A 24,338-nucleotide genomic window follows, 5' to 3' on the forward strand; every position below is an offset into this window, starting at 1 on the left:
ATTCAGAAATGGAGAGCGTACCTTCTTGGCAGGAGGTTTGTGGTTCGCACCGATCAAAAATCTCTTCGTTTCTTTTTGGAGCAGCGAATTAGTACTCCGGCACAACAAAAGTGGCTGGTGAAGTTGATGGGGTTTGAGTTTGACATACACTATCGGGCTGGAAAAGAGAACATAGTGGCCGATGCGTTGTCTCGTCGAGGTGGTTGGGCACAAGGAGGTGAACTCTTGGCTGTAACGGGGCCCCAATTTTTAGACGTGGCTTTGGTAGAGCGCGAGATAGCCGCTGATGCCAAACTTCACACCCTCAAGGAGTAGTTGAGTCGCGGAGGGGCGCACGAAAACCACTATGTCGTGGAGCGTGGGGTGTTGCTGTACCAGGTACGGATAGTCATTCCAGCGGGCTCTCGACTCAAACAACAGTTGTTGCAGGAGTTCCATTCTACTCCGACAGGGGGACACGCGGGGGCATTAAGGACATATAAGCGAATAAGCGCTAACGTGTATTGGCCAAGCATCGCTAAGGATGTGCAACGGTTTGTGGCTGAGTGCGGGGTTTGTCAACAGAATAAGGTGGAGTCAACGAGCTGGGCGGGGTTACTACAGCCGCTGCCCATTCCCAAGGCAGTATGGGAGGATATTTCGATGGATTTTATCAAGGCGCTGCCTAAGTCCAATGGGCATGAGGTCATTTTTGTGGTGGTGGACCGCTTAACCAAGTTTGCGCATTTCATCACTCTCAAACGGCCGTTCACTGCGAAGTTGGTAGTAGAGGTGTTTTGTCAGGAGGTGGTGCGCCTTCACGACATACCTCGGAGTATAGTAAGCGATCGGGATAGGGTGTTCACTAGTCTGTTTTGGAGAGGGCTATTCTGCCTCCAACAGACAACCTTACGCATGAGTTTAGCATACCACCCTCAAATGGATGGACAGACAAAAGTTCTTAACCATTGCTTGGAGGCATATGTGAGGTGCTTCACCAATGGCCAGCCTAGGCATTGGAGCAGGTGGTTGTGTTGGGCAGAATATTGGTACAATACCAATTTTCACAGGGCTACTCGCATGACGCCCTTCCAAGCACTATATGGTCGGGTTCCCCTGACTTTGATACGCTATACAGGGGCAAGACCGCAGTGGGCTCAGTGGATATGCAGCTTTCGGAATGAGATGAGCAGCTGAAATAGATAAGCTGTAACTTAGAGCGCGCTCAGGAACGAATGAAGCGTTATGCGGATCAGAAACGGGAGAAACGGGTGGAGTGGGAGTTTCAGGTGGGAGAGCTCGCTTGGCTGAAACTGCAACCTTATCGGCAGGGATCCGTGGCCAGGCATCCCAGCAACAAGTTGGCCCCGAAATACCACGGTCCATTTGAGGTGCTCAGCAGGGTAGGTCATGTGGCATACAAGCTTCAACTGCCCGAAGGTTCCAGGGTGCATCCGGTTTTCCATGTGTCTATGCTGAAAAAGGTGGTCGGCAGGCATGCGGCTTCACAGGAACCGGTGATTGTCGACTTCGCGACGGACATCTCTGAACCACTGTTTCCAAAGACCGTGTTGTAAGGGCGCCTGAGGAAGCAAGGAGGGTAGTCCCTTAAGGAAATGCTGGTGAAGTGGCAGGGTTGGGACATTGAGAACACCACTTGGGAAAGTGTTGAAGAGTTGCAAGTCCGTTTCCCTACCTTCGACCTTGAGGACAAGGTCTCTTTTGAGGAGGGGAGTAATGTTACAATCGAGCCTAGGAGGAATAGATACGAACGGATGTATGCTAGAGGAGCTCGGAACATTTTCGGTTGGGGAAAGGAGGTGAGTGCATGAAAAGGTTGCTGAGCTGGCCTAGACGGTTAGACTTCTAAAGAATAGTGCCTAGAGAGTAGGGACGTTAGAAAGGAGTGAGGAGAAGAGGTAGACATTTATCATCCCTTTTAGAATAATTCTTACTATTGTATTGGCTGGTCGAGCTGAGCTCGTGGATTTCCAATGACGATTAATCAAGCGGATCCTTTGGTTGAGGTTCCTTCGGTAATCTAGCTGTGGTGTTGGTCTGTGTTGCTTGTGTGTGTGCGTAATTATGCTGCAGGTACTCAGTGATCTAACACTATCCCATGTGTTTGGGAATCCCGATTGGATCATAGAGACCCAAAAAAAATTAGCAGTATCAAGGATGAAAACATTTAAGTGCTTACATTTTATTGAAATATAAGTGCTTGCATATATCGATATCGGGAAAATCGTCATAAAATATGAACATTCATCTTTAAACATTATTTTTAATTGAGTCGTTGAGAAACTCTAATTAAATAGTTAAAAATACATAAATTCAATAGACTCTATCGAAATACTAATTGTATGATAAATATGTACAGTAAGAAATGATCGCAGTACAACAAATAAGGGGCTCTTTATAGAAATACCACAAATATTAGGTTTAGATTGACTTGTAACAGTGGAAGAAAATATTGGCAAAGAATGACACGACCATGTCAGCATGCTATACCGGTATCCTGCCAGTATACCAATCAGTATCTAACTATAATACTGATATTCGTCCAAGATACCAGCTGGTAACCGTCGTTATTGCACAGTTCAGCCGTTGTAGTCGCCAAGATACTTAAAATTCTAAAAAAAAACCAAAATCACATAAAATACAAAAGAATATAATAAACCTAACAGACTCTAAAAATTCCTTTATAAATTTTTTAAAAAGAAAAAGAAAAAAAATATGTTCAGCCATCGATCTCCCCACACGGAAGTGATCTTTACGCGGCCACCATGGGAGGAGTGGAGATCTGCAGATCTCCCTATGCGATCTCGTTGACGATCTCCTTTGCACGGGAGAATGCATCTAGAATTGCTTTTGGCTTCAACGAGGTGGGGTGACAATTTCTTCGCTGCAGATTTGGTGCGGTAGTGTTTGGGTGCCGTGGAGGAGCTTTGCGATGACGGTGGACTCTCCGGTAATGTTGGTGCTTGAATGGGTGATTGTAGATTTAGGGAAGTCGGCTATGATCTCGGCGGCTATTCAGGACGACATATCTTCGGCGATCGATCTCGCCAGTGGAGATCCCTGCGACGTTGCAAAGTGTCATGCTCATCATCGTTTACTCCTTTCTTTTTTCCTGGCCGTTCTTTTGCTCCTTTTTTGTTTGCAGGGAGATAGGGAGATGGACCTGAGAGCAAATATATAGCCCGTTTGGTAACGTTTTTAAATGATTTCATTTTCAATACAAAAGTAAAAATGAGTTGTTTTGAAAATGATTATAGGATCGAGTTTGAAATTATGTTTAATTAGTTTTTTTATGAGATTATTTTTAGTATAATAAAAAAGTGAAATCGTATTTAGTTGTAATTATTAATTAATATATTATAACATTATTAATAAATACTAGAAAATGAAAACATAAAAGAAAAAGTAACTTTTAATCATTTTCTAATTCCTTTATAAAAATCATTCTCATTTTTTTGTTTTCATTTTCATTTTTAAAACATTTACTAAACAGATATAATTTGCAGACTGTTTTCATTTTCATATCTCAAAAGACATGTAAAAACGTTTTTGAAACAAGTAAAACTCAATTCTAAATGCACCTTATGTGTCTTCACAAGATTTTAACGTATAATGTTTGTCGCAATAAATGTGATAACTTTTGACTTTGGACAACAGTAGCATCCGGCTTAATTGACATCTAACTTTTCATGCGTTGGTGATTAATACCCTGAATTTGTAATTTTACTTATTAGTTTTTGCTAATGAATTTTTAGTTACTAATTATGAGAACTTGACTAGTTATCTCACCCAAATTGATAAAGTCGATTAATTTAATAAATGTATAAACTTTTAATTTTAGCCGTTAGGTCTTTTTTTCCCTGATACCAATTCTACTTATCAATTTGAGTTACATTGTAACAACTTGACAAGTTGATGATTTAATTACTAAAATTTGAAATTCAAAATTAATTTGGTGAAACATTGTGACGACCCTCCTATGAGGCCACCACCGTAGTTTACTTTTTAACTTGTACTTATTGGGGTTTTCTTAAAATTTGCGGAACATTTTTTTTTATATGAGAAGGAATAATTTCATAATTCGTAACAATAATTTCAAAAGAATGAATCACTAAACTTCTTAAAGCTTTTCTTAATTTCAGTTAAGATAAAACCTTCTAGAAATATCTTTCAAACGGAGCAGCGTTTGAATTCTTGTTTCAAACACTCTTTAAAAGCCTTTCTAAAACTAGCCAATTCAATTGGACCATTTAATTTGACTTTAAAATGGATTTCGTGTGAAATCTTAAATTCAAGTACATCTAAAAGTCCTTTTAAAATCAATCGTTTAAATCGTCATGTTTAATATTCGTTTATTTGTTGCATGCACTGTTGCAACATTCTAAAACTTAAATACTCAAGACTAGGGTTGTTAGCTACAACCTCGGTTTCCTTAACATAAATATGTACATATACTTTTTAAACATACATGCTTGAAACCTCCTTTGAATCATATATACATATACATGATTTTACTTAAACTTACTGCGGAAGATTTGAATGTTAGCGGTATCCATTCCCATCTCCACCATTCATCCACCGCTTGCCATTGCTCTTCAAGAATTGTTGATAGGTTTCTTACCTACAGCATGAACATATTTGATTGAGCTTTCGTTCAGCAAGTAGGAACTATATCTCACAAAATAACTGTGAGTACACATGAATAAATATGCATGAGCTAATTATGCTTAATTATGATGTCTTATCATAGTCTTATTATCTTATCTTATCTTTCTTTCTTATGGGCCCGAGTGCTCGTGTACCACTTGCGCGCAATCATCAGGACGTGAGGGTTTGCAAGGTCCCCCACGACACCGTGATTATAACTTGAATGCCTCCCTTAAGTCGGAGGACATTATTATTATTTTTTTATTTTCTCCCTTGTGGAGCTTGAGTTACCTCTCTTGTGGAGGCTAGTACGGCACTCAATTGAGATTATTCTTATAAATTCCTCTTGACTTATTAAGGTGTATACAGTATGACATGGTATCGCATACAATACTTAAAGCATAAACATGTATATATATAACATGTGTAAATTTTTTCTTTAAAATCTATTCATGCTGTAGACGAGATTCGTACTTACCTGATTTATAGAGCTGGAATCCATTTTTCGCCAAACAGTCTATTCTCTTACTTGCTTACTTCTGAAAATGAACACCCATTGAGAGTGTGAGATTATCTGTCGTTTGCTATTCTATTTTAGCAACTTATGAAGGAAATCTAGCCATTTACTTAAGGCATGTATTCCTTTCCTTTACTGAATGATAATTCACTATAAGGATCAATTTATTAAATCTTTCAAATCTTATTTTCCTTAATTGCCTTTAACATACTTATGTCTAGATTAAAAATCATGTATCCAATCTAGTAACTTATTCTCCATAATTTTCCTCATTGGGTTTATTATGATATTAAGGCCCAATTTGGCCTAGAAACTTATTCAGGACATTCTAACTCTTAGGCCGTTGAAATTTAAATTTAAACGGAGTCTCTTAAATTAATGCGGGCGTTGGACCCACATCAAACCTTTAAAATTCTACGGACCTATCTTATTGGGCTCGTAGGTGCCTGTCGGGATAATTCGCTCGATAAACCACTATGTTCTTTAAAAAAAATATTTTTTTTCCTTGAAAACTTTCTTTACGAATACTTTCGTTAAAATGAGATTTAATGCCATTGTATTTTACTGAAATCCTATATCAGGTTCTTTGCTGACCTTTTGTTAAAACCAACACTGTTTTAGTTTTGTTTGGTTAAAAACTGTACAATTTCTGAAATCTACGTTTTACTGCATCTTAGAGTCAGATTTCAAAATTTTGTTCTTCGCAACAATTCTTCGTCTCATTGAGATCTACAATTGTCATTTTTAGTAAAAGTTGAAATTCAGCCTCTAAAGGCCTCGTTTGGCTGAAAACCGTTGCTGCTATATATTTTTTCTTAATGCTCTAAGAATGCTATAGCATGCTGCCGTAGCTTTTTTTTTTTTTTTTTGAAACTGTGTTTGGATAGCCTGTCCGTTTTTTACAAAATAGCTACAAACTTACTTTGAGTTAAAATTGGATTTTGTCATAGTAACCGAAAATGTTCAAAACATCAAGGGCTATAATTTCAAGCTTTGAAACATCAAAAAATCTCCCTCTAGGGTCCTCATTTTCGTGTTCAAAGTAACCGGAAATTTTTCTTCTAACCGGAAGTAAGCAAACTTAACTCAAGCATAAGCATACCACATCAAACTAATCTCATAACTCACAAAACCAAACATAAAACTCACACACCCTTATTACAATCTTATCTCCTCAAGAGCCACAAATTTACATCCATAAATTCAAGCTTAAAGTTGGCTAGAAATCAATGGAGAAGAGTTTAGGAACTTACTATTGAAGAACTCTCTCTCTCTCTTGAAAACCTTTGAACTCCTATAAGATTTGTTAATGGCTTGAAACTATAAGAGTATAAGGAAGTTTGAGATTAATATTTCTATATATCAAACTTTACTAAAACATGAGAAAGAGAGGATTTAGAGTTTCTTTACCCTTGGAGGAATGCTTGACTAGTCTCCTCCTAGAATCCCTTGATCTCCTTCTTCTTCTTCTACGGTTTGCTAGTGGCTCAAGATTGGGAGAGTGGGAGAAAATATTTGAGAGAGAATGGAGAGTGTGGCCGGATTTTGAGGTGGTGAGAAAAGCTAGGAGAAAAAAATGAGGCTTATCCTATGATGGTTCCTTTTATAGGCAACTTGGAAATCATTTTTTAACACAACATCAACTCCCTCAATCAACCAAATTTTGGTTCAATTCCCCCCTTTCTTGGCCGGTTATGGAAGGAGAAAAGGAAAAGCAAATTTTGCCATGATTTTCCCTTCAACCACTACTATCACATCACCTTAACATGTAACCTTCTAGCATACTCAACTAGCCAAATTTTGGCTCTATTTCTACTATACATGGCCGGCCAAGTGGAGAATGAGAGAGAGAAAAATAAATCCTACCCCTTGTACTTTTGTCCACTCTCTTAAGTTTCTCTTGAAACTACTAAAAATTATATTGACTGTAGGTAAGTAACTTAGTCGACAGGAAATTCTAGTTTCTGACGGTTCCTTTTCTACTGCTTATTTACAGTTTAATATTAATTCCTGACTACTTCGACATTACATTAAATTCTTACTCGCGTAATATCTTGAACTATTTCAAGTCTTGAAATTAATTCTAGACTGAACACATTCTAAATTTAACTTTTCTGCATTAAATCCCGGGAATGACATTGTTTCTGATGGTGTCAACTCCCGAGCTTACATTGCACCCTTCTACTATGGGTATTTATCCTGTGACTTTAACCTAACTGTCTGGCAATTAAGGATTTTCTCTTCTTTAAAATGTCAGTGCGTTTTTTTATACGCTGCTAACATCATATTGTGCTTGGAGATTCTTAAAACTAAGATTCTCAAACTATACTTGTACTGAAAATTATTCCGCCTTAAAGTACGGTGAGAATTTATCGATCGAATTTACTTGATCAAAAACATGAACTGAACATGAAATCTGCTACAGAATTTAGGAATACGGATATTAATTCCATAAATCATTCAGTTACATAATATTTTCTAGAAAAATCCTTAACTTAAATACGTAAATTGTATTATTTAAAGTCTGAGATTCATTACAAACATGAAAAAGTTTAGCAAATAAGGTGTTAAAACTTTTTTATTAGGGGGAAAAAACGGAAACGATACTCTTGTGCTGGTGTATACACGACTTGAACGGTATCTTTTTTAAGTTGTCGTATAAATGTATGAGTCGTTCGTTAGATATATTGTCGTTGTCGTATATGCAAGTGGTCGTTGTCGTATAATATTGTTGTCATCCATCATAGATACAATGCTGTGGTTTATAATCACTTGAAGTGAAAGATGGAAATAAATGCAGAGCGAAGGCTTTTTTCGCTGTTGAAAAAGAAAAAGAAGAAAAAGGAACAAAAAACAGAAACGAAAAAAAGAAAAGAAAAGAATGTAAAAGTGGAGTGGAGATATGTTTCGTGGAGTGAGGGGCAGGGATGGCACAGATAGGCATAGGGATGGTCTTTGTTTGAGAAATTGCAAACTAATTATAAATTATCATCGCTTACTTGCATTTGTAAAGAAATAAAGTTACCCCGTTAAAATGAGACATTGTTTTTCTTTCTTAATCAACAAACAAAGCATCTCTTCGCTGGAATATTTGTTTTTGTTTATTTATGTAAAGAATAAAAGGAAAAGGAAAGAAAAAGCACCTCTCGTCCACATTTTAATCTCGTATTATAATTAAGAAAAATTTTACATTACTACCTTGTATTTTAGTATAATTATTTTTTAATACCCTATACTTTTTAATAATTTTAAATTGGTACCCTGAAATTTTTTATAAAAAAAAAAATCATTCATATTATTTATTAATGTTATTTTTAAATATTTTGATAATTATATAAATGTTTGGTATGAGGTTTCATGACATGGTTCGAATTATGGTTTGTGACTCGTTATAGTGTTTTCTCTTACAAAAAATACACTTAAACTGATAATGATTCTGAATCCGTGAACCAAACGTCTAGATAGTATTTTATTATTATTTTTTTTAAAACATTTTCATAATTATAAAAAATATTAGTATATTTTTAAAATATTTAAGTCTAAAATAAAATTTAAAAAATATTTTTAATTTGGTATGAAAAAATAAAATGGGTAAATAGAGAATTAAGATTTATCATTAAGGTTATTTTAATAAATTTAAATAATAACTGTAGAAGTAGCCGTGTAAAAATAACTCATGACTTACTTCTAAAAAGTTGTTTGGCATCATTTTTTAGAAGTGGCTAGATAAAAGCGGTATTTACTAAATACCCATATCTGCTGTAACATCTTTAAAAAAAAAAATTAAAAACAGCCTTAAAGTAATGTCAAACGAGCTTGGAGAGTGAGAGAGTTTTAAGTCTGAATATGTTTCTAAAAAAAATCTAGGCAAATTAAATACATAGGTAGAAATGACATCTCATACCTCAAGATATTAAGAAGGATTTTCTAACACATTAAGGTATTGATTTAAAATTATAAAAAAAAAAACAAAAAATATTAAAAGATGATTATGTTAAAACACAAGATACTATTTTTATATTTCCCTTATAATTATTTAATTTCTTGTTAGGATAAACAGTGACATTTTATTCATCAATTATAACGATGATGGATAGGAAGGCATTATTATTGTTTTTATTTATTTGTGTAAAATAAAATTGAAAAATATATATTTTATCCCCACCCTAGCCGCAGGCCCCTGAGATGAGAGGAGAGAGAGAGAGAGAGAGAGAGAGAGAGAGAGAGAGAGAGTAGTAATAGTAATATTAGCATAAATAAATAGCATCATCGGAATATCTATCCATCTGTTAGTCAGTCAATCAATCACTCCTAATTATAAACGAAACGAAACCCTAAAATAAAAACAGAGAAGAAGAAGAAGAAGAAGAGATCTATCCGACCACCCTAATCTGAATCTGAATCTCATTCTGATCGGAATTCGGCAATCGGAAGAACAGCTGTAGCAGCGCCGCGAAGCGAAGCGATGGATGAAGAATATGACGTGATCGTGTTGGGAACAGGTCTCAAGGAGTGCATCCTCAGCGGTCTTCTCTCCGTTGACGGCCTCAAGGTCTCTCTCTCTCTCTCTCTCTCTCTCTCTCTATATGTATATATATATATATATATGTATACTTATATTTTCAGATCCCATTTCCTTTCTATTATTTTTTCTTCTCCAGATTCAGATCTCATACTTTTCATTATTATTATTATTGTTATCGACGATTGCCCTTTGTGATTTCAATTTATTCTGTAATGTAATAGAGTAACCAATTCAATTCCATTCAATTCAAAGTCAAATTGATTGAATCAAATGAAATGAAACATTACTATTATTACTACTACTACTACTACAGGTGCTGCACATGGATCGTAATGATTATTATGGAGGAGAGTCTTCTTCCCTTAATCTCAATCAGGTCTGATATTTTCTTTTCTTTGCTTTTCTTTTCTTATTATTGCCTATTACGATTTGCGTGCCTGCCTTTACAATTTTCGACTAACTGTTTATAACTAGCCGAGCAATTGTTAGTTAATACAATTACTGACTATTAAAATTCTTTGTTTCTTAATTTACAATTACTTACAATACATAAATACAGCTCTGGAAGAGGTTCAGAGGCAACGATAGCCCTCCAGCTCATTTGGGTTCCAGCAGGGATTATAATGTTGATATGATCCCCAAGGTAGGTTCCCTTTTAATTACCTAATATCATACTTTATTATACAATTTCTTTCTTTCTTTTTTTCTAGTTCTTCATTCAATTGATTTAATTCATTAATTACTCTGTGTGTGTGTTTTCTCTCTGCTAGTTCATGATGGCAAATGGAACTCTTGTCCGTGTCCTTATTCATACCGACGTCACCAAGTATTTGTACTTCAAAGCCGTAGATGGCAGCTACGTCTTTAACAAAGGGAAGGTATTATTATGATTCACTGTTGCTCTCTTTATCACTCTATTAATAGTTGGTAGTGCTTCTGATCTTCTCTTTCTTATCACTCTATTAATAGTTGGTAATGCTTCTGATCAACTCCTTCGTGGCCGGTTAATAGGTTCACAAGGTTCCCGCTACAGACATGGAGGCACTCAAATCTCCACTCATGGGCATTTTTGAGAAACGCCGCGCTCGCAAGTTCTTCATTTATGTCCAAGATTATGATGAAAATGACCCAGTCATTACAAACGTCGCGCTCGCAAGTTCTTCATTTATGTCCAAGATTATGATGAAAATGACCCCAAAACCCATGACGGCTTCGACTTGACAAGGGTCACTACAAGAGAACTCGTTTCGTAAGCACTTTAGTTTTGCCATTCTTATTTGTTGGAACTACTTAACTCTTGTCTTTCACCCTTTGGCACCGTCTCATATAATCATATAATTGGATTGATTATATCAAATTCAATAAAGTTCATCTGCTAAAAATTTTGAAATAAAGACAGGTATGATCTTGAGTAAGCAAAGACAATATTGATACCATTTGAAGTAGTATTAAGTGAAATCAAGAATTAGAAACAATATTCTTCTTGAGTAAAAAAATAAAAAGAAACAGTATCTTATACCTTTTGTGGTAGTAATAGTATTTAATGTAATTAAAAACAAGAAACATACAGGTCTTTTTACTAGTTGAAAGCTCACATCGCCTACGTCAGATTTTGTTTCCTCACAATACTAGTAATACTGATTATTATGTTTTAATAGTCACAAACATATCAAGCTATTGACAGTTGCTTCCCTTTTTTTTAATTTATTTTCTGAATGTCTTTGATAAAACGATATTGCTTTATTAATTATTACCTTATTGAATTGGGAGCTTTGTCGACATTCATTAATGAATTTTTTTAATCATCCTAGACCATTTTTTATATTAGTTGGTGGATGATTTGTCAGGAAATATGGTCTTGATGACAACACTTTGGACTTCATTGGCCATGCAATAGCTCTTCATAGGGATGATCGTTACTTAAATGAACCTGCACTGGACACCGTGAAAAGAATGAAGGTAAAAGCTCATTTCCTCTTGCTTTTAACTTTTCTCCATTGGTTTTGAAGTTTTATTTCATTGAAATTTTTTGGTCTCGTCATGCAATTGAACTTCTGCTTGTTGCTTATGTAATAGCTTTATGCCGAGTCTGTTGCCCGTTTCCAAGGAGGATCCCCATACATTTATCCTTTATATGGATTAGGAGAGCTTCCTCAGGTCTCTCGCTCTCTGTCTCTCTCTCTGTCTCTCTCTCTCTCTCTCTCTCTCTCTCACTCACACACACGCATATGCAAATTTATTTATTTGGAGATTTCAAGATAAATCAATCTATGTATTCATGTACCTAATTTTTGTGGTTTGGACAGGCATTTGCTCGGCTCAGTGCAGTTTATGGCGGGACATGTATGTTAAATAAACCTGAGTGCAAGGTACTTTGCTTTATAGTCCTAATCTCCTTTGTGTGTCACTAGATAGCTGGTTTTAATCTTTGCTTGATACTAGGTTGAGTTCAATGAGGAAGGAAAAGTTATTGGTGTTACTTCTGAAGGCGAAACTGCGAGATGCAAAAAAGTTGTATGTGATCCGTCGTACTTGCCGAACAAGGTAATAGCATTTTCGATGTTGGTGTATTCGTGTGCTTTATATCAAAATTTTAGGCTGATTGTTGCTGTTAATTTTTTAAGCTCTCGGACATGAGGGCTGAAAATTTTATTTTTATTTTGGTTATGTCAATGTTGGTGGTGAAGGCAGTGATAATAAACCATTTTTACGTACTATTCAACAGGTTCGAAAGGTTGGAAAGGTTGCAAGAGCAATTGCCATCATGAGCCATCCAATTCCCAACACCAATGATTCCCATTCAGTGCAGGTTATCCTGCCACAGAAGCAGTTGGGTCGCATATCAGACATGTGAGTTCCAATATAATGACCCTCAGATATGAGATTGAAATGGCTGATTGTTTCATTAGACTCGTTACTTCATCAGAATTCACAATCCATTTCTTTGTTCCTGTTGATTGTTTAATTAGACTCGTTACTTCATTCCAAGCTGGTCCTTTCTTGGAAGAAAGGATTATCTTCTACTAGTTGTTTTAACAACTAACCAGTGCAGCAACAGCTGGCGCACACATTTTGGTTGGGGGGGTTAATTGAGGGAGGGAAGTAAAAGATAAAACAATGAAAGTAGATCATATGTCCCGGTGACTGGTATATGGTAATTTTTCCCTTGAATCATGTGGCTGAGTAGTCGGTTTTTACCATGGAAATTCTGATTAATTCTGCATTTGAAAATTTTCTCTCTTCATTTGTGTATGTCTCTGAGTGCATAGACCTAAGAAAACCCACAATTGAGCTGTTTTTAAGTTTGAGAACATGAAAATGGTGAGCACTTGGTTTAGCCTTGCTATTGATGTTAGCACAGTGACTCGTTGGATGATGAGTTGTTACTTGTTAGGTTTGTTCTACGAGTTAATTCTCATGATGTTTTTCGGCTTCTCAGGTATCTCTTCTGTTGTTCTTACTCTCACAATGTTGCTCCAAAAGGAAAATTTATTGCATTTGTATCGACCGAGGCAGAGACTGATAATCCCGAGACTGAGCTGAAGCCTGGAACTGACCTTCTTGGGCCTGTTGACGAGATATTCTATGATATGTATGACAGATATGAGCCAGTCAACGAGCCCACTTTGGACAATTGCTTTATATCAACAGTGAGTTGGCCTTGGGTTTTCCTCCTGAATTCTTTCAACGACTTCTGTATGTGTTTTGAGGTTTGAGTATTATGGATGCATAATTACTTACCCCTTTATTGTTGCAGAGTTACGACGCTACAACACACTTTGAGTCCACAGTGATAGATGTGCTGAACATGTATACCCTGATAACTGGGAAGGTAATCTTTCTTATTTGGAAATTTATCGACTTTAAACAACGAACAACTTGAAGTCTGCTGACCGACCTCTCCCGACCAACTAGATAGTAGATAAACTTACATGCCTTATGAAAGTATAATTTCAGTTGTAATGTTTTTTAAGTGGAAACTGAGCATGCACCATATTTTGAGCAGGTTGTGGACCTGAGTGTGGACTTGAGTGCTGCAAGTGCTGCGGAAGAATGAGGAGCACTCCACTCCTTTTGGCATTGATTGATATGTAAGTTAATCCTTTTTTTTTTTTTTTAATCAAATCAAACTAGCCTACAAATGCTAAAAGTTGTAAACACCAACACAAGGGGAGCTGGATTGTCTTGAGTTGTATCATTTTTCTTTTTCATCCATGGACATGTTACGAATGTTGTTTGAAAATGTTGGTTGTCACGGAACATGTGTAGATTTCAGACGTTATGATCGATGATAATTTCTAGCCTTGCAGCTTGGCAACCCTTTTTTTATTTTAATTTTAATTTTAATTTGCCGCGTTGTTGTATTTGGGGCCATATATGTCAATTGTGCACGTGAAATGAAGTCACTTGATAAAAAATGACAGAATCGCCATCTTTCAATGATGAGATCTAGAGCCTGAATTCCCCGCTATTAAATTCAAAAATAAATAAATAAAATGGCGTTGTGCTTTGTTGCTACGGCAAGCCAAAATCGCCCCTCATCACATCATATGCTTTGGTTCCTTTGTATTGCAATCAACTCCTCTTTTAAAAATAATCCCAGCTAGAATTATGCGTGGAGAGAAAATGTTTTGGAGTAGTCTTTTTGCTCTTCATTCTCTTCGCATCTCGTAAGATCATATATTCATTCTCTTGACATCTCTTAAAAGCATATTACACGCACATTAATTAGCCTAAAAAAAAATCCACCAAACAAGCAAAGGCAAACAACATAAAAGAAAATCTCCACTCCATCGTTGCTATTTTCCATTCCTACCGAACTTAAGCTTAGGGTTCTGTCCAATTTTTGACTCATTATTGACTAAGGCCGTTTGAGTAACAACATAAAGTTCGAGGCAATGTGATGTTTAAAACATAAAGGGAACAATACGAGATTAGGTACGTAATTTAGGGGCTATTTATAAAAATAATCCTTAATTTTTCTATTATAATATTTTATAATACTAAATTTATGGGTTATTTGCACATTTCCGGGTTTGGGAATTTGCCCCTTGAAGTTTTAATTTGACAATTTGTCCCCTAACTTGCAAAATAGTTAAAATTTGCTCTTTAATGGTGATTTTGTTTGGCGATAAAAAATACGTTTAGTGAAAAATTTCTACATCTTAATTTGAATCGTAACACAAATCTCTCAATTAACTCTCAATCTCTTGAATTTGATAAAGTATGAGAGCAAAATTGATCAATTTTGTAAGATAAAGAGGTAAATTGCCAAAATTAAAAAGTTAAGGGGTATGTTGCCAAACCCCTATAAATTCAAGGAACAAATGTACAAAATACCCAAAATTTATTCCCTTAGTCCCTTAAAAAAAAAAAATTTGCCCCACCCACTCATATTAGCATCTTTAAAAACCCTCATTGGTCCTCTTCTGCCTCACTCCATCTCTGACCTTAGGGTGTGTTTGGTTGGGTGGAAAGGAATAGAATAGAATGGAATGGAATTCTAGTTTGATGTTTTGTTGGATTCATAAGAAATGAATGATCATTTAAAAAGATTGGTCATTCACCCATTTTGGGTGAATCATCATTCCTTCCTCATATGGGAGGAATGTTGTGGGGTAGAGGTTGCTTACAAATGGTCTCCATTTAATTTTATTACAGGTCACCGGCTATACTTATACTACTGCAAATTACAATTCTGAATAATAATTATTTCAGAAAAATACATTCTTTTTTCTTTCTTCAATGGATTTTGAGAATTTCATTTGTGAGGGGCTAAAGACCGGGTTATCTCTCTGAATCAGGTTATTCACTGGGCTGTTAAGCCATCGAGTCTTCTAGGGTTGATCGACCCATTTCAAGAGGATTCATCCAAGACTCTAGATCTCGTTAATTCTAAGGAGGAGCCCATTCTATAAGGAAGATGAGAGGAAGGCAGGCTGCATATATAGTTGGCTGGTTATTTGTCTTTCCCATCCCTGCTGCTACTGCAGGTGCCCGGAACAATTTATCTCTTAGCTGCTTTTTTTTATATGATATAGCTTCTGCATCATCCCTAGTAACAACAATGTCATCGACATAAACAATAAGAATCGCTATACCTGAGTTCGTCTTCTTAGTAAAGAGCGAATAGTCCGACGCAGCACGCTTGAAACCAGCTCCTTCAAGGCCTATCTTTAAGCTAAAAAACAAGAGTTCCGGGCCTTTGGATGTTTATGCTATGTCCACATCTCGAAGTTGAAAAAAGAGTTCTTCGGTATCTTAAGTGTAGGGTAGGGTGGGTGGTACCGCTCAGATTGCGGCCAATCTTCCTAACCGCGCGCGGGCCGGGCTTAGAGCGCGTGAAACTCATCACTACCTCGTAAGGGCGTTGAGACCATAGCATGTTACACGAAAGCGCCGCTTTCTCTGTAGTGTTGTCACACAGCTGCCCGCCTAGAAGAGCCACTCGCTCTGTAGTGTTGTCACACAAGATAAGTTTTTAATCAATCAAATACTTATTTATTTAATTTTTTATTATAACCATTATCTCAATTACACCAATCTCTCTCTCTTTTTTGATGTTTTGAGTCAAATAAAAATAAAAATAAAAATATCTACTATTGGGTTACAAAAAGAAAAGGTGTGTGAATAAAAATTCGACCTTGGATTTTGGGAGATAGTATTAATGGGAGAAATATGCAACCGAATAGGGTATTGCATAATGTATTGTATTTCATGGTAAAGTGTGTAAGTTTAAATGTTAATATTCCTCGAGAATAATTAATATGATTGTACTTTCAGGGGAGGGGTTGGGTAATTCTGATGCCTTTGTTTAGGATCTATGGATAGGGACTTATACATTAATAAAATAATAATAATAATAATAATAATAAATAGCATTAATTAACCTATATGACTTGATCTAGACGTGTCAATGGTGAAGAAAAATTGAAAATAACTTGTTGACTTCTCAGATTTGTCAGACGAATTAATTTGCATGTCATGAATGTAATACAGCTGTAATGGATTATTAGGTTAGACGAGTAATAGAATCACATGTATATTTTCTTCTTCCTTCTCATTTGTTGATTTCTTTTCATTTATATTAGCCTAAAATGGTCAAAAAGGAAGAAAAAAAAAAAGAGTAAGGTTTTTTAAAAGAAAACAATTGAACCGCAGAGAAAGAAAAAAAAAAGTCCCTTTCTCTTTTTCTTGTGAATATTGTCCCTTTCCATCTCTCTTCTCTCAAGGCAACGCACGCTCTTCTCCATCTCTTGTTATGGTGTATTTCGTTATGCAGAGCCTTCATTTTTGTGAACTTAAAAATATAAAGGCTACGATTTAACATTCAAGTCTTGTTTCTGCATAGAAGAATAGCAATGGTGGATTGGCGTTGATTCGTGCCGTGAGCTCTATTTATAGAGCCACGGTTCATAATGGATTCTACACTCGAGCAAGTAGCAAAAAAAATAGCCGACAAGAAGAAGATTATCGGAGTTTCTCAAAAAATGATTTCTCTATCTGATCTAAGAATTTTTTTTTTTATTTAAATGTTGGCTTGATTATTTTTTTTATTTTCTTATTTTTCTATTTTTTTTCTTAGTTTCATACATGAACCATCTTGTATAAAAATAAAGGCAGGGAGAGATCGGTCAAGAGTGCACATCTAAAAGATAATAAGACTAAACCCAAAAAATTAAAGGTCAAGAAAAGATGGAAAGAAAAAGCGAGAATGGAGGCAGAAAAGAAAAAAATAGCTTGAAGAGTCAAAATTGAAGGAGGCAGCAGAGGCTGAAGAAGAGGGCAGCGAGTAGGGGATTGTGCCACTACTAATCCTAGGCCCACAAGAATAATTATATCGTTCCATTTTTTTAATGTGTTTTATACTTCCTGTGTTTGTGTTTTTCTTTTTCTTTAGTGTGTGTTTTATTATTCTCTTTAAAGTCTAAACAGATTTGTTCTCCTAATTTTATTGATGTTATCTAGCATTTTAGTGTCGTACTATTCTATTTCATTAATGTTCTGATTACATAGCTTAACCAAAAGATAAGAAAAAAAAGATTGGTCATATAAAAGTGACAATTACAAAGAAGTGACAAGATAAGATATTGTTACTTTTATATGACCAATCCTTTTTTTCTTATCTTTTGGTTAAGCTACGTAATCAGAACATTAATGAAATAGAATAGTACGACACAAATGGTAGGTAACATCAATAAAATTAAGAGAACCAACCAGTTTAGACTTTAAATAGAATAATAAAACACACTAAATAAAGAGAAAAACACAAACGCAGGAAGTATAAAACACATTAAAAAAGTGAGACAATATAATTATTCTTGTGGGCCCAGGATTAATAGTGGCATAATCCCCTACTCGCTGTCCACTTCTTCAGCCTCTGCTGCCTCCTTTAATTTTGACTCTTTGAGCTATTTTTTCTTTTCTACCTCCATTCTCGCTGTCCTTTTATTTTAGTTCATCGAGTCAAAACTGAAGAGACCATTGATTCTTTTCTGTTTTGACTCTTCGAAGTGATTGCTAAGCTTCATGGGAGATCACGTAGCAAATGGTAGGAAGCCATAAAAGGACTCGATGAACTAAAATAAAGACTACCGTTTTGTTTAACTCTACGATTTTCTTTTTCTTTTTTGCTTCCATTCTCGCAACTCCTTCCAACATTTTCTTCCCCTTTGATTTTTTGAATTTAGTCTTACTATTTCTCATACGTACACTTTTGACCGATTCATCCCTGTCTTTGTCTCTACACAGTATGATTTTTGCATAGAACTAAAAAAAAATAACAAAAATTACAAAATTATCAAACCAACATTTAAAAAACTCTTAGATCAGACAGACAAATTATTTTTTGAGAAACTCTGATAATCTTCTTCTTGTCGGTCATTTTTTTTCTTCTTTTTGCTACTTGTTCGAGTGTAGAAATTATTATGAACCGTGATTCCATAAATAGAGCTCACGGCATGAATCAACATCAATCCACAATTGTTATTATTATATGCAAAAACAAGACCTAAATGTTAAATTATAACCTTTCTATTTTCAAGCTCACGAAAATGAAGGCTCTGCATAACGAAATACACCATAACGAGATGGAGAAGAGAGTGCATTGCCTTGAGATAAGAAAGATGGAAAGGGGCAGTATCCACAAGAGAAAGATAAAGAGACTCATTTTTACCCTCATTTTTGACAATTTTGGACTAATATAGTTGCAAAGAAATCAACAAGTGATTTTTTGCCCTCTTTTTTTACCATTTTGAACTAATATAGTTGCAGAGAAATCAACAAATGAGGAGGAAAAAAAAACATGTGGTCCTATTACCCGTCCAGTCTAATAATCCATTACAATTGTATTGTATTTTCATAGCAAAATGTATAAATTTAAACATTCATCAACAATAACTAATATGACTAGACTTTCATAGGGGGGTTGGGGATCTATTGATAGGGACGTCGATAATATATTAACAAAAAAAATTAATAATAATAAATAAAGAGTATTAATTTACATTCACCCACAACTCAAGTCACGAGTTAATTGTAATTCTAAATAATAATTATTTCAAAAAAAATCCATTTCCACCGGATTTTTTTTTCTTTCTTCAATGAATTTTGAGAATCTCTTTTGTGAGGGGGAACAATGACGAGACAAATCATTTCTAATCAATCAGATAATTCTTCACACTACTTATTTATTTATTTTATTAGAACCATTATCTCAACTACCCACTCTCTTCTTTTTTGAGATAAAAAATGTGCAACTCAAATTTGTATATTCCAGTTAAGAGTGAATTTGAGGTATAAAAAATTTGAGTTTAGTTTGGACTTTGAATTAGTGTTTAGAAAGAAATTAATTTGACATTTAAAACTTGAATTTTGTGTTCACTTGTACTAAAATTAAACTCCAATTACAAAAAATATTGTCATTTTTTACAGAGGCAATCCGCACTTTAGAATCAAATTTGAGTAATGAGAAAACAAAAAGTATGTGAAACTCACAAACTTAAGTTATTACTCGAGTTTAAAATTCGAGTTGCGTTTAGTAAACGCATAACTTAGCTTAATTTCACACTCGAATTGAGCTTACTAAGTGTGATATACGAAATGAACAACATTTAAGTGTTTGACACGACAATACGTACAAAATACATTCCCAAAACTAGTAGGCTGATTGAAAAAAACAAACCCACACCAAACCCACACCAAATATTGGAATTAAGACCTGACCGTAATGTGGCATAGCTCTCCAGGTAAACATTTTTTTTCTATTAATAGAAAAGAATCTAATGTGGCATGGTTTTAGGTGATGACAAGGAATGGATGTTGACCTATCAACAAAGGGGATAATACCAAACAAATCCATCTCATGAGAATGGATTAAATATATAAGTGGGTTTTCCTTGTAGATTATTATTTTCTGTTTAAAAAATGTTTTAGTTGAAACGGTACAAGCAAAGTTTTAAGAGAATAGAATAAAATTATAATAGCACCCTCTCCCTCTCAAAGGCCCAAGTTGTCAAAAGTAAACTCAATTCCCCTTTGGACAGAAAAAGATCAAGAAAACTCCTCTGGAGCTCTTCTGCTTTTCATTTATACATTTTTTTCCCATTCCTAATGCTTTTACCACCTTTTATGAAAGAAAACATTGCCTCATTCATTTCTCACATAAAATGTGGAGTTTATTGTTATTTTATTTTATTTTGATATTTTATTTTATTAGTTTTATCCACATTTTCATTTCTCAAGTTTTTTTTGGTTTATTTATAGGAGTCAGTAATTCTAGTGGGTTCCTGTAAATAACCCCACATTTTCATTTCTCAAGTTTTTGATAATAATTAATGCACTTTATTTATAATCACAAAGTAAAGGCTACTTGGTAAAACAAAAAATGCCAAAACATTGCGTCAAAGAAACTCACCTGAGCTGATATTGCCAGCGGCACTACCGCAAGCACCCAAAAATAATCCCTAAAATAAATAATTAACTCTATTAATATGTAAAAAATATGAAATCCAGATTACCAGAGAATAATTATACGATTTTGATAAAATTAAACAGCTAAAATATCATTTTCAATACGGAAGTTAAATTCATTTGTTGGACATAATTTTGTAATTAATTAAAAATAGAAATATAAAATTGAGAGAGAGAAAATTTATGCAATTATAAAAATAATAAACAGCTAAAATATCATTTTCAATGGGGGAATTAACTGGGAATTTTGTATAAATAGACTAAGTAAAATGTGTTTTTAAGTAAATAAACCACTAAAAAAATAAATTGGGTAAATAACACAACTTTCACGTCAGCATTCCACGTCATCAATTATGGTTTTAGGGTTTTCTTTCTCCTCCTCCTCTTCCATTTCGCGCCATTTTGTTCTCCCAGCCGCCTTCAATTTCTCCTCTCTTCTTCTCAAGTCATCGTCGTCGCATAACCTCATTAATATTATTATCTTGCCCATTCAACATTTTTTTCTCGTCCAAAACGAAGTTTGAAGAAGAGCTACTAAGTAAGTCTTTCATTTTCTATATCTCTCGTGGTGTTTTTCGTTGTTGTTCATATCTTTTTAAGATGAGAATGTAGTTAAAAATCCATTAAAATAGTAATTTTACATGTTAAAAGACTAGTTTACATTGTCTGATATGATGAAGATCCGCTGGGTTTAGAAAAAAAAAGGTTTGTTCTTGGTCGGTTCGTGGTATGTTCTTGGTCTGTTCTTGGTATGTTCTTATAACATGGTCGGTTCGTGGTCTGTTCTTGGTCTATTCTTATAACATAGTCGGTTCTTGGTATGTTCTTATAACATGGTCGGTTCTTGGTCTGTTCTTGGTCCGTTCTTGGTCTGTTCTCATAACACGGTCGGTTCGTGGTCTGTTCATGGTCTGTTCTTGGTCTGTTCTTATTGCAATGTCAGTTTTTAGTCTGCTCTTATTGCACAGTCGGTTCTTAGTCTGTTCTTGGTCTGTTATTGGGTTGTTCTTATTATATGGTCTGTTCTTGGTTTGTTCTCATTATATGGTTCTTAGTCTGGTCGTGGGATATTTGGTTTGGTTTAATGACATATTTTTATCTTGATTAAATTTTTTCAGTTTTAAAATCTAAATAATGGCTCAGTGGAGGATTTTTTTTGACATTGGAGGAAAATGGGATGAGACTGAAAGTTGTTGGGTGTGGCATACATATTGTAATTTAATTGGCATATATATGGATGAGAATGATACTCTCGAAACCTTCGTTGATAAGATTTGTAGAAAATGCAGAATTGATGGACAAAAACATTCTTTGCAGCTATCATGGGTACCGAATTTGAAACAGAAATCGTTGTCCGTTGTAATAAAAGGCAATGATGATTTGTTATTCTTCAGGGATATAGCCCACGAGGTACCGCTACACGTGATAGTGGATGAGAAGTTTATGAATCCCGAAGAACATATTGATGGAGTCAAAATTAGGAGAAATCCTTTGCGTGATGATTTTTTTATCGTGATTTTATGGATAATGTAGCTACAGATGAGTTTTCGACTCATAATGATATTCCACCACAGTCACAACCACAACCAGAGTCACAGCCATAGCTAGAGCCACAATCGCAAACCATTTTAAATGAAGTAGAAGTTGCTGGTCCTTTAGTTTGTATGGACAAGACTGAGTTTGGATCATCTCATGGATCTACCTTCAGTGACGGATCTAGTTTAGAAGTTGGTCAGTACTTTACAAGTAAGAATGATTTGAAGGAAAAGCTGCATTTAATAGCTTTGAAAGGGAAGTTTGAGTTTCAAACAACAAAATCAAATAAAGACGTGCTTGTAGTAGAGTGTGTGGATCCGAAATGTGTGTGGCGTATCCGAGCCTGCAAACTGAGACTGTCGAACATGTTTGTATTCCGCAAGTATAATGGTGTTCACTCTTGCTCGTTAGAAAAGCGTTCAGCAAAGCACAGGCAAACAACGTACTCTGTTATTGGAAGTTGCATGAAAAACCAATTTATAGGCGTGAAATAGGGTCCGGTTCAGAAATCAATTCAGAAATATGCCCGTGACGAATTCGGGACGGACTTTAGTTATTACAAAGGATGGAAGGCTCGTGAGCATGCACTTCAACTCGTAAGAGGTACGGCCGAAGAAAGCTTCACTAAGCTCCCATCATACTTTCATATGGTGTCTCTTACTAATCACGACAGCATCACCAATATTCATTTTGATGAACAGAACCGTTTTATCTATCTTTTCCTAGCATATGGACCTTGTATACGAGGTTTTGGTTGCATGAGGAAAGTTATCAATGTTGATGGAACGTGGTTGAAGGGAAAATTCAGAGGTACGTTGTTAGTTGCCACTGCACAGGATAGTGAACGTCATTGTTATCCCATCGCATGGGCCATTGTAGACTCAGAGAATGATGCATCCTGGACATGGTTCTTCTCAAACTTGAAGGTGATTATCACTGATTCTGAGGAATTAGTTTTTATTTCTGATAGGAATCAAAGTATAAGTAATGCATTGTCTACAGTTTATTCATTAGCACATCACGGTTGTTGCACATGGCATGTGTCTCAAAACATCAAGAGTAATTTCAGATGTAGCGGTGTTCTGCCATTGTTCTTTAAAACCGCTGACGCCTACCGCATTGATGAGTTTTCTGTCTTGTTTGATGAGTTGTCTGCAAATCCCAGTATTGCTAGATACCTACAGGAGCAAGTTTGTTTTAAAATGTGGTCTCGTACTCATTTTAAAGGAAATCGATATAATATTATGACCACAAACATGTCTGAGTCAGTTAATGCAATGCTCAAAGATGTTCGAGATTACCCTGTCATTGCCCTCTTTAATTTTATACAAGCGAAGATGTCAGAGTGGTTTAATAACAGGCGGGTCGAAGCTTCTAAAACTAAAACATTATTAACGCCAAGTGTGGAAAAAACTCTTCGTGAGAGGCACAACAAAGCGGGATTTCTAACGGCCACAAAGACTTCATACTGTTGAGTTCCAAGTGACAGGTGGAGAGGCCACTGCAATTGTCAACATTGGAGCGAGGAGTTGCACTTGTCGTGTGTTCGACCTTGAGCAGATACCATGCGAGCATGCAATATCATGTTGTAGAGACGCAGGAATGTCACTCTATGATTTATGCTCAAAATACTACAGGACAGAAGTTTAGGCTCTTGCGTATGCTGAGACAATCTATCCTATGCCAGATACTTCGCAATGGGATATTCCGAGTCACGTAAAGGAAGTTTGCCTTCTTCCACCGCGAGTTGTACCAAAGAGGGGTAGGCCAAAGCAAAAACGCATTCCCAGCATAAGTGAGTTCACACGAAGACAGAATCGATGTGCTAGATGTGGGCAATATGGACACTATCAGAAGAAATGTAAGAATGCACCGATGTAATCATGACTTATAAATTTGGTGTTAAATTTTGGTGTTACAATGTATTTACACTTATTATATTCAACGGGTTGTAAAATGTATTCAGCAGGTTATTATGGCTTTAGAGAAGCTTATATTTATGGGAAAATGCTGTCCAAATTTTTACATAATAATGTTTTTTTTTTGGAAAACATCAAACCAGTCCCACAGATGGTTGTGCGCGGGGGTGGCACGGGCGCACCGGGGGGGACGGGCGTGCGCGCGCGGGGTAAGGGCACGCGC

At 35.6% G+C, this 24,338-nt stretch overlaps 1 protein-coding gene across 1 annotated transcript; it reads left to right on the plus strand.

Annotated features, from left to right (window-relative positions):
- The first annotated feature begins 9,365 nt into the window (after positions 1-9,365).
- LOC21403229 (guanosine nucleotide diphosphate dissociation inhibitor 2) lies at positions 9,366-14,021 on the plus strand. Its single transcript, XM_024168886.1, has 14 exons — positions 9,366-9,716; positions 10,003-10,065; positions 10,249-10,332; positions 10,460-10,567; positions 10,701-10,793; positions 10,847-10,938; positions 11,537-11,648; positions 11,766-11,846; positions 11,996-12,058; positions 12,132-12,233; positions 12,415-12,539; positions 13,129-13,339; positions 13,447-13,521; positions 13,696-14,021. Exons 1-14 carry the CDS (start codon positions 9,630-9,632, stop codon positions 13,744-13,746), a joined length of 1,347 nt encoding a protein of 448 aa, XP_024024654.1. The 5' UTR covers positions 9,366-9,629; the 3' UTR covers positions 13,747-14,021.
- Positions 14,022-24,338: the final 10,317 nt, after the last annotated feature.

The sequence above is a fragment of the Morus notabilis genome, unplaced genomic scaffold (assembly GCF_000414095.1).
Source record: "Morus notabilis unplaced genomic scaffold, ASM41409v2 Scaffold388, whole genome shotgun sequence".
Lineage (NCBI taxonomy): Eukaryota > Viridiplantae > Streptophyta > Magnoliopsida > Rosales > Moraceae > Morus > Morus notabilis.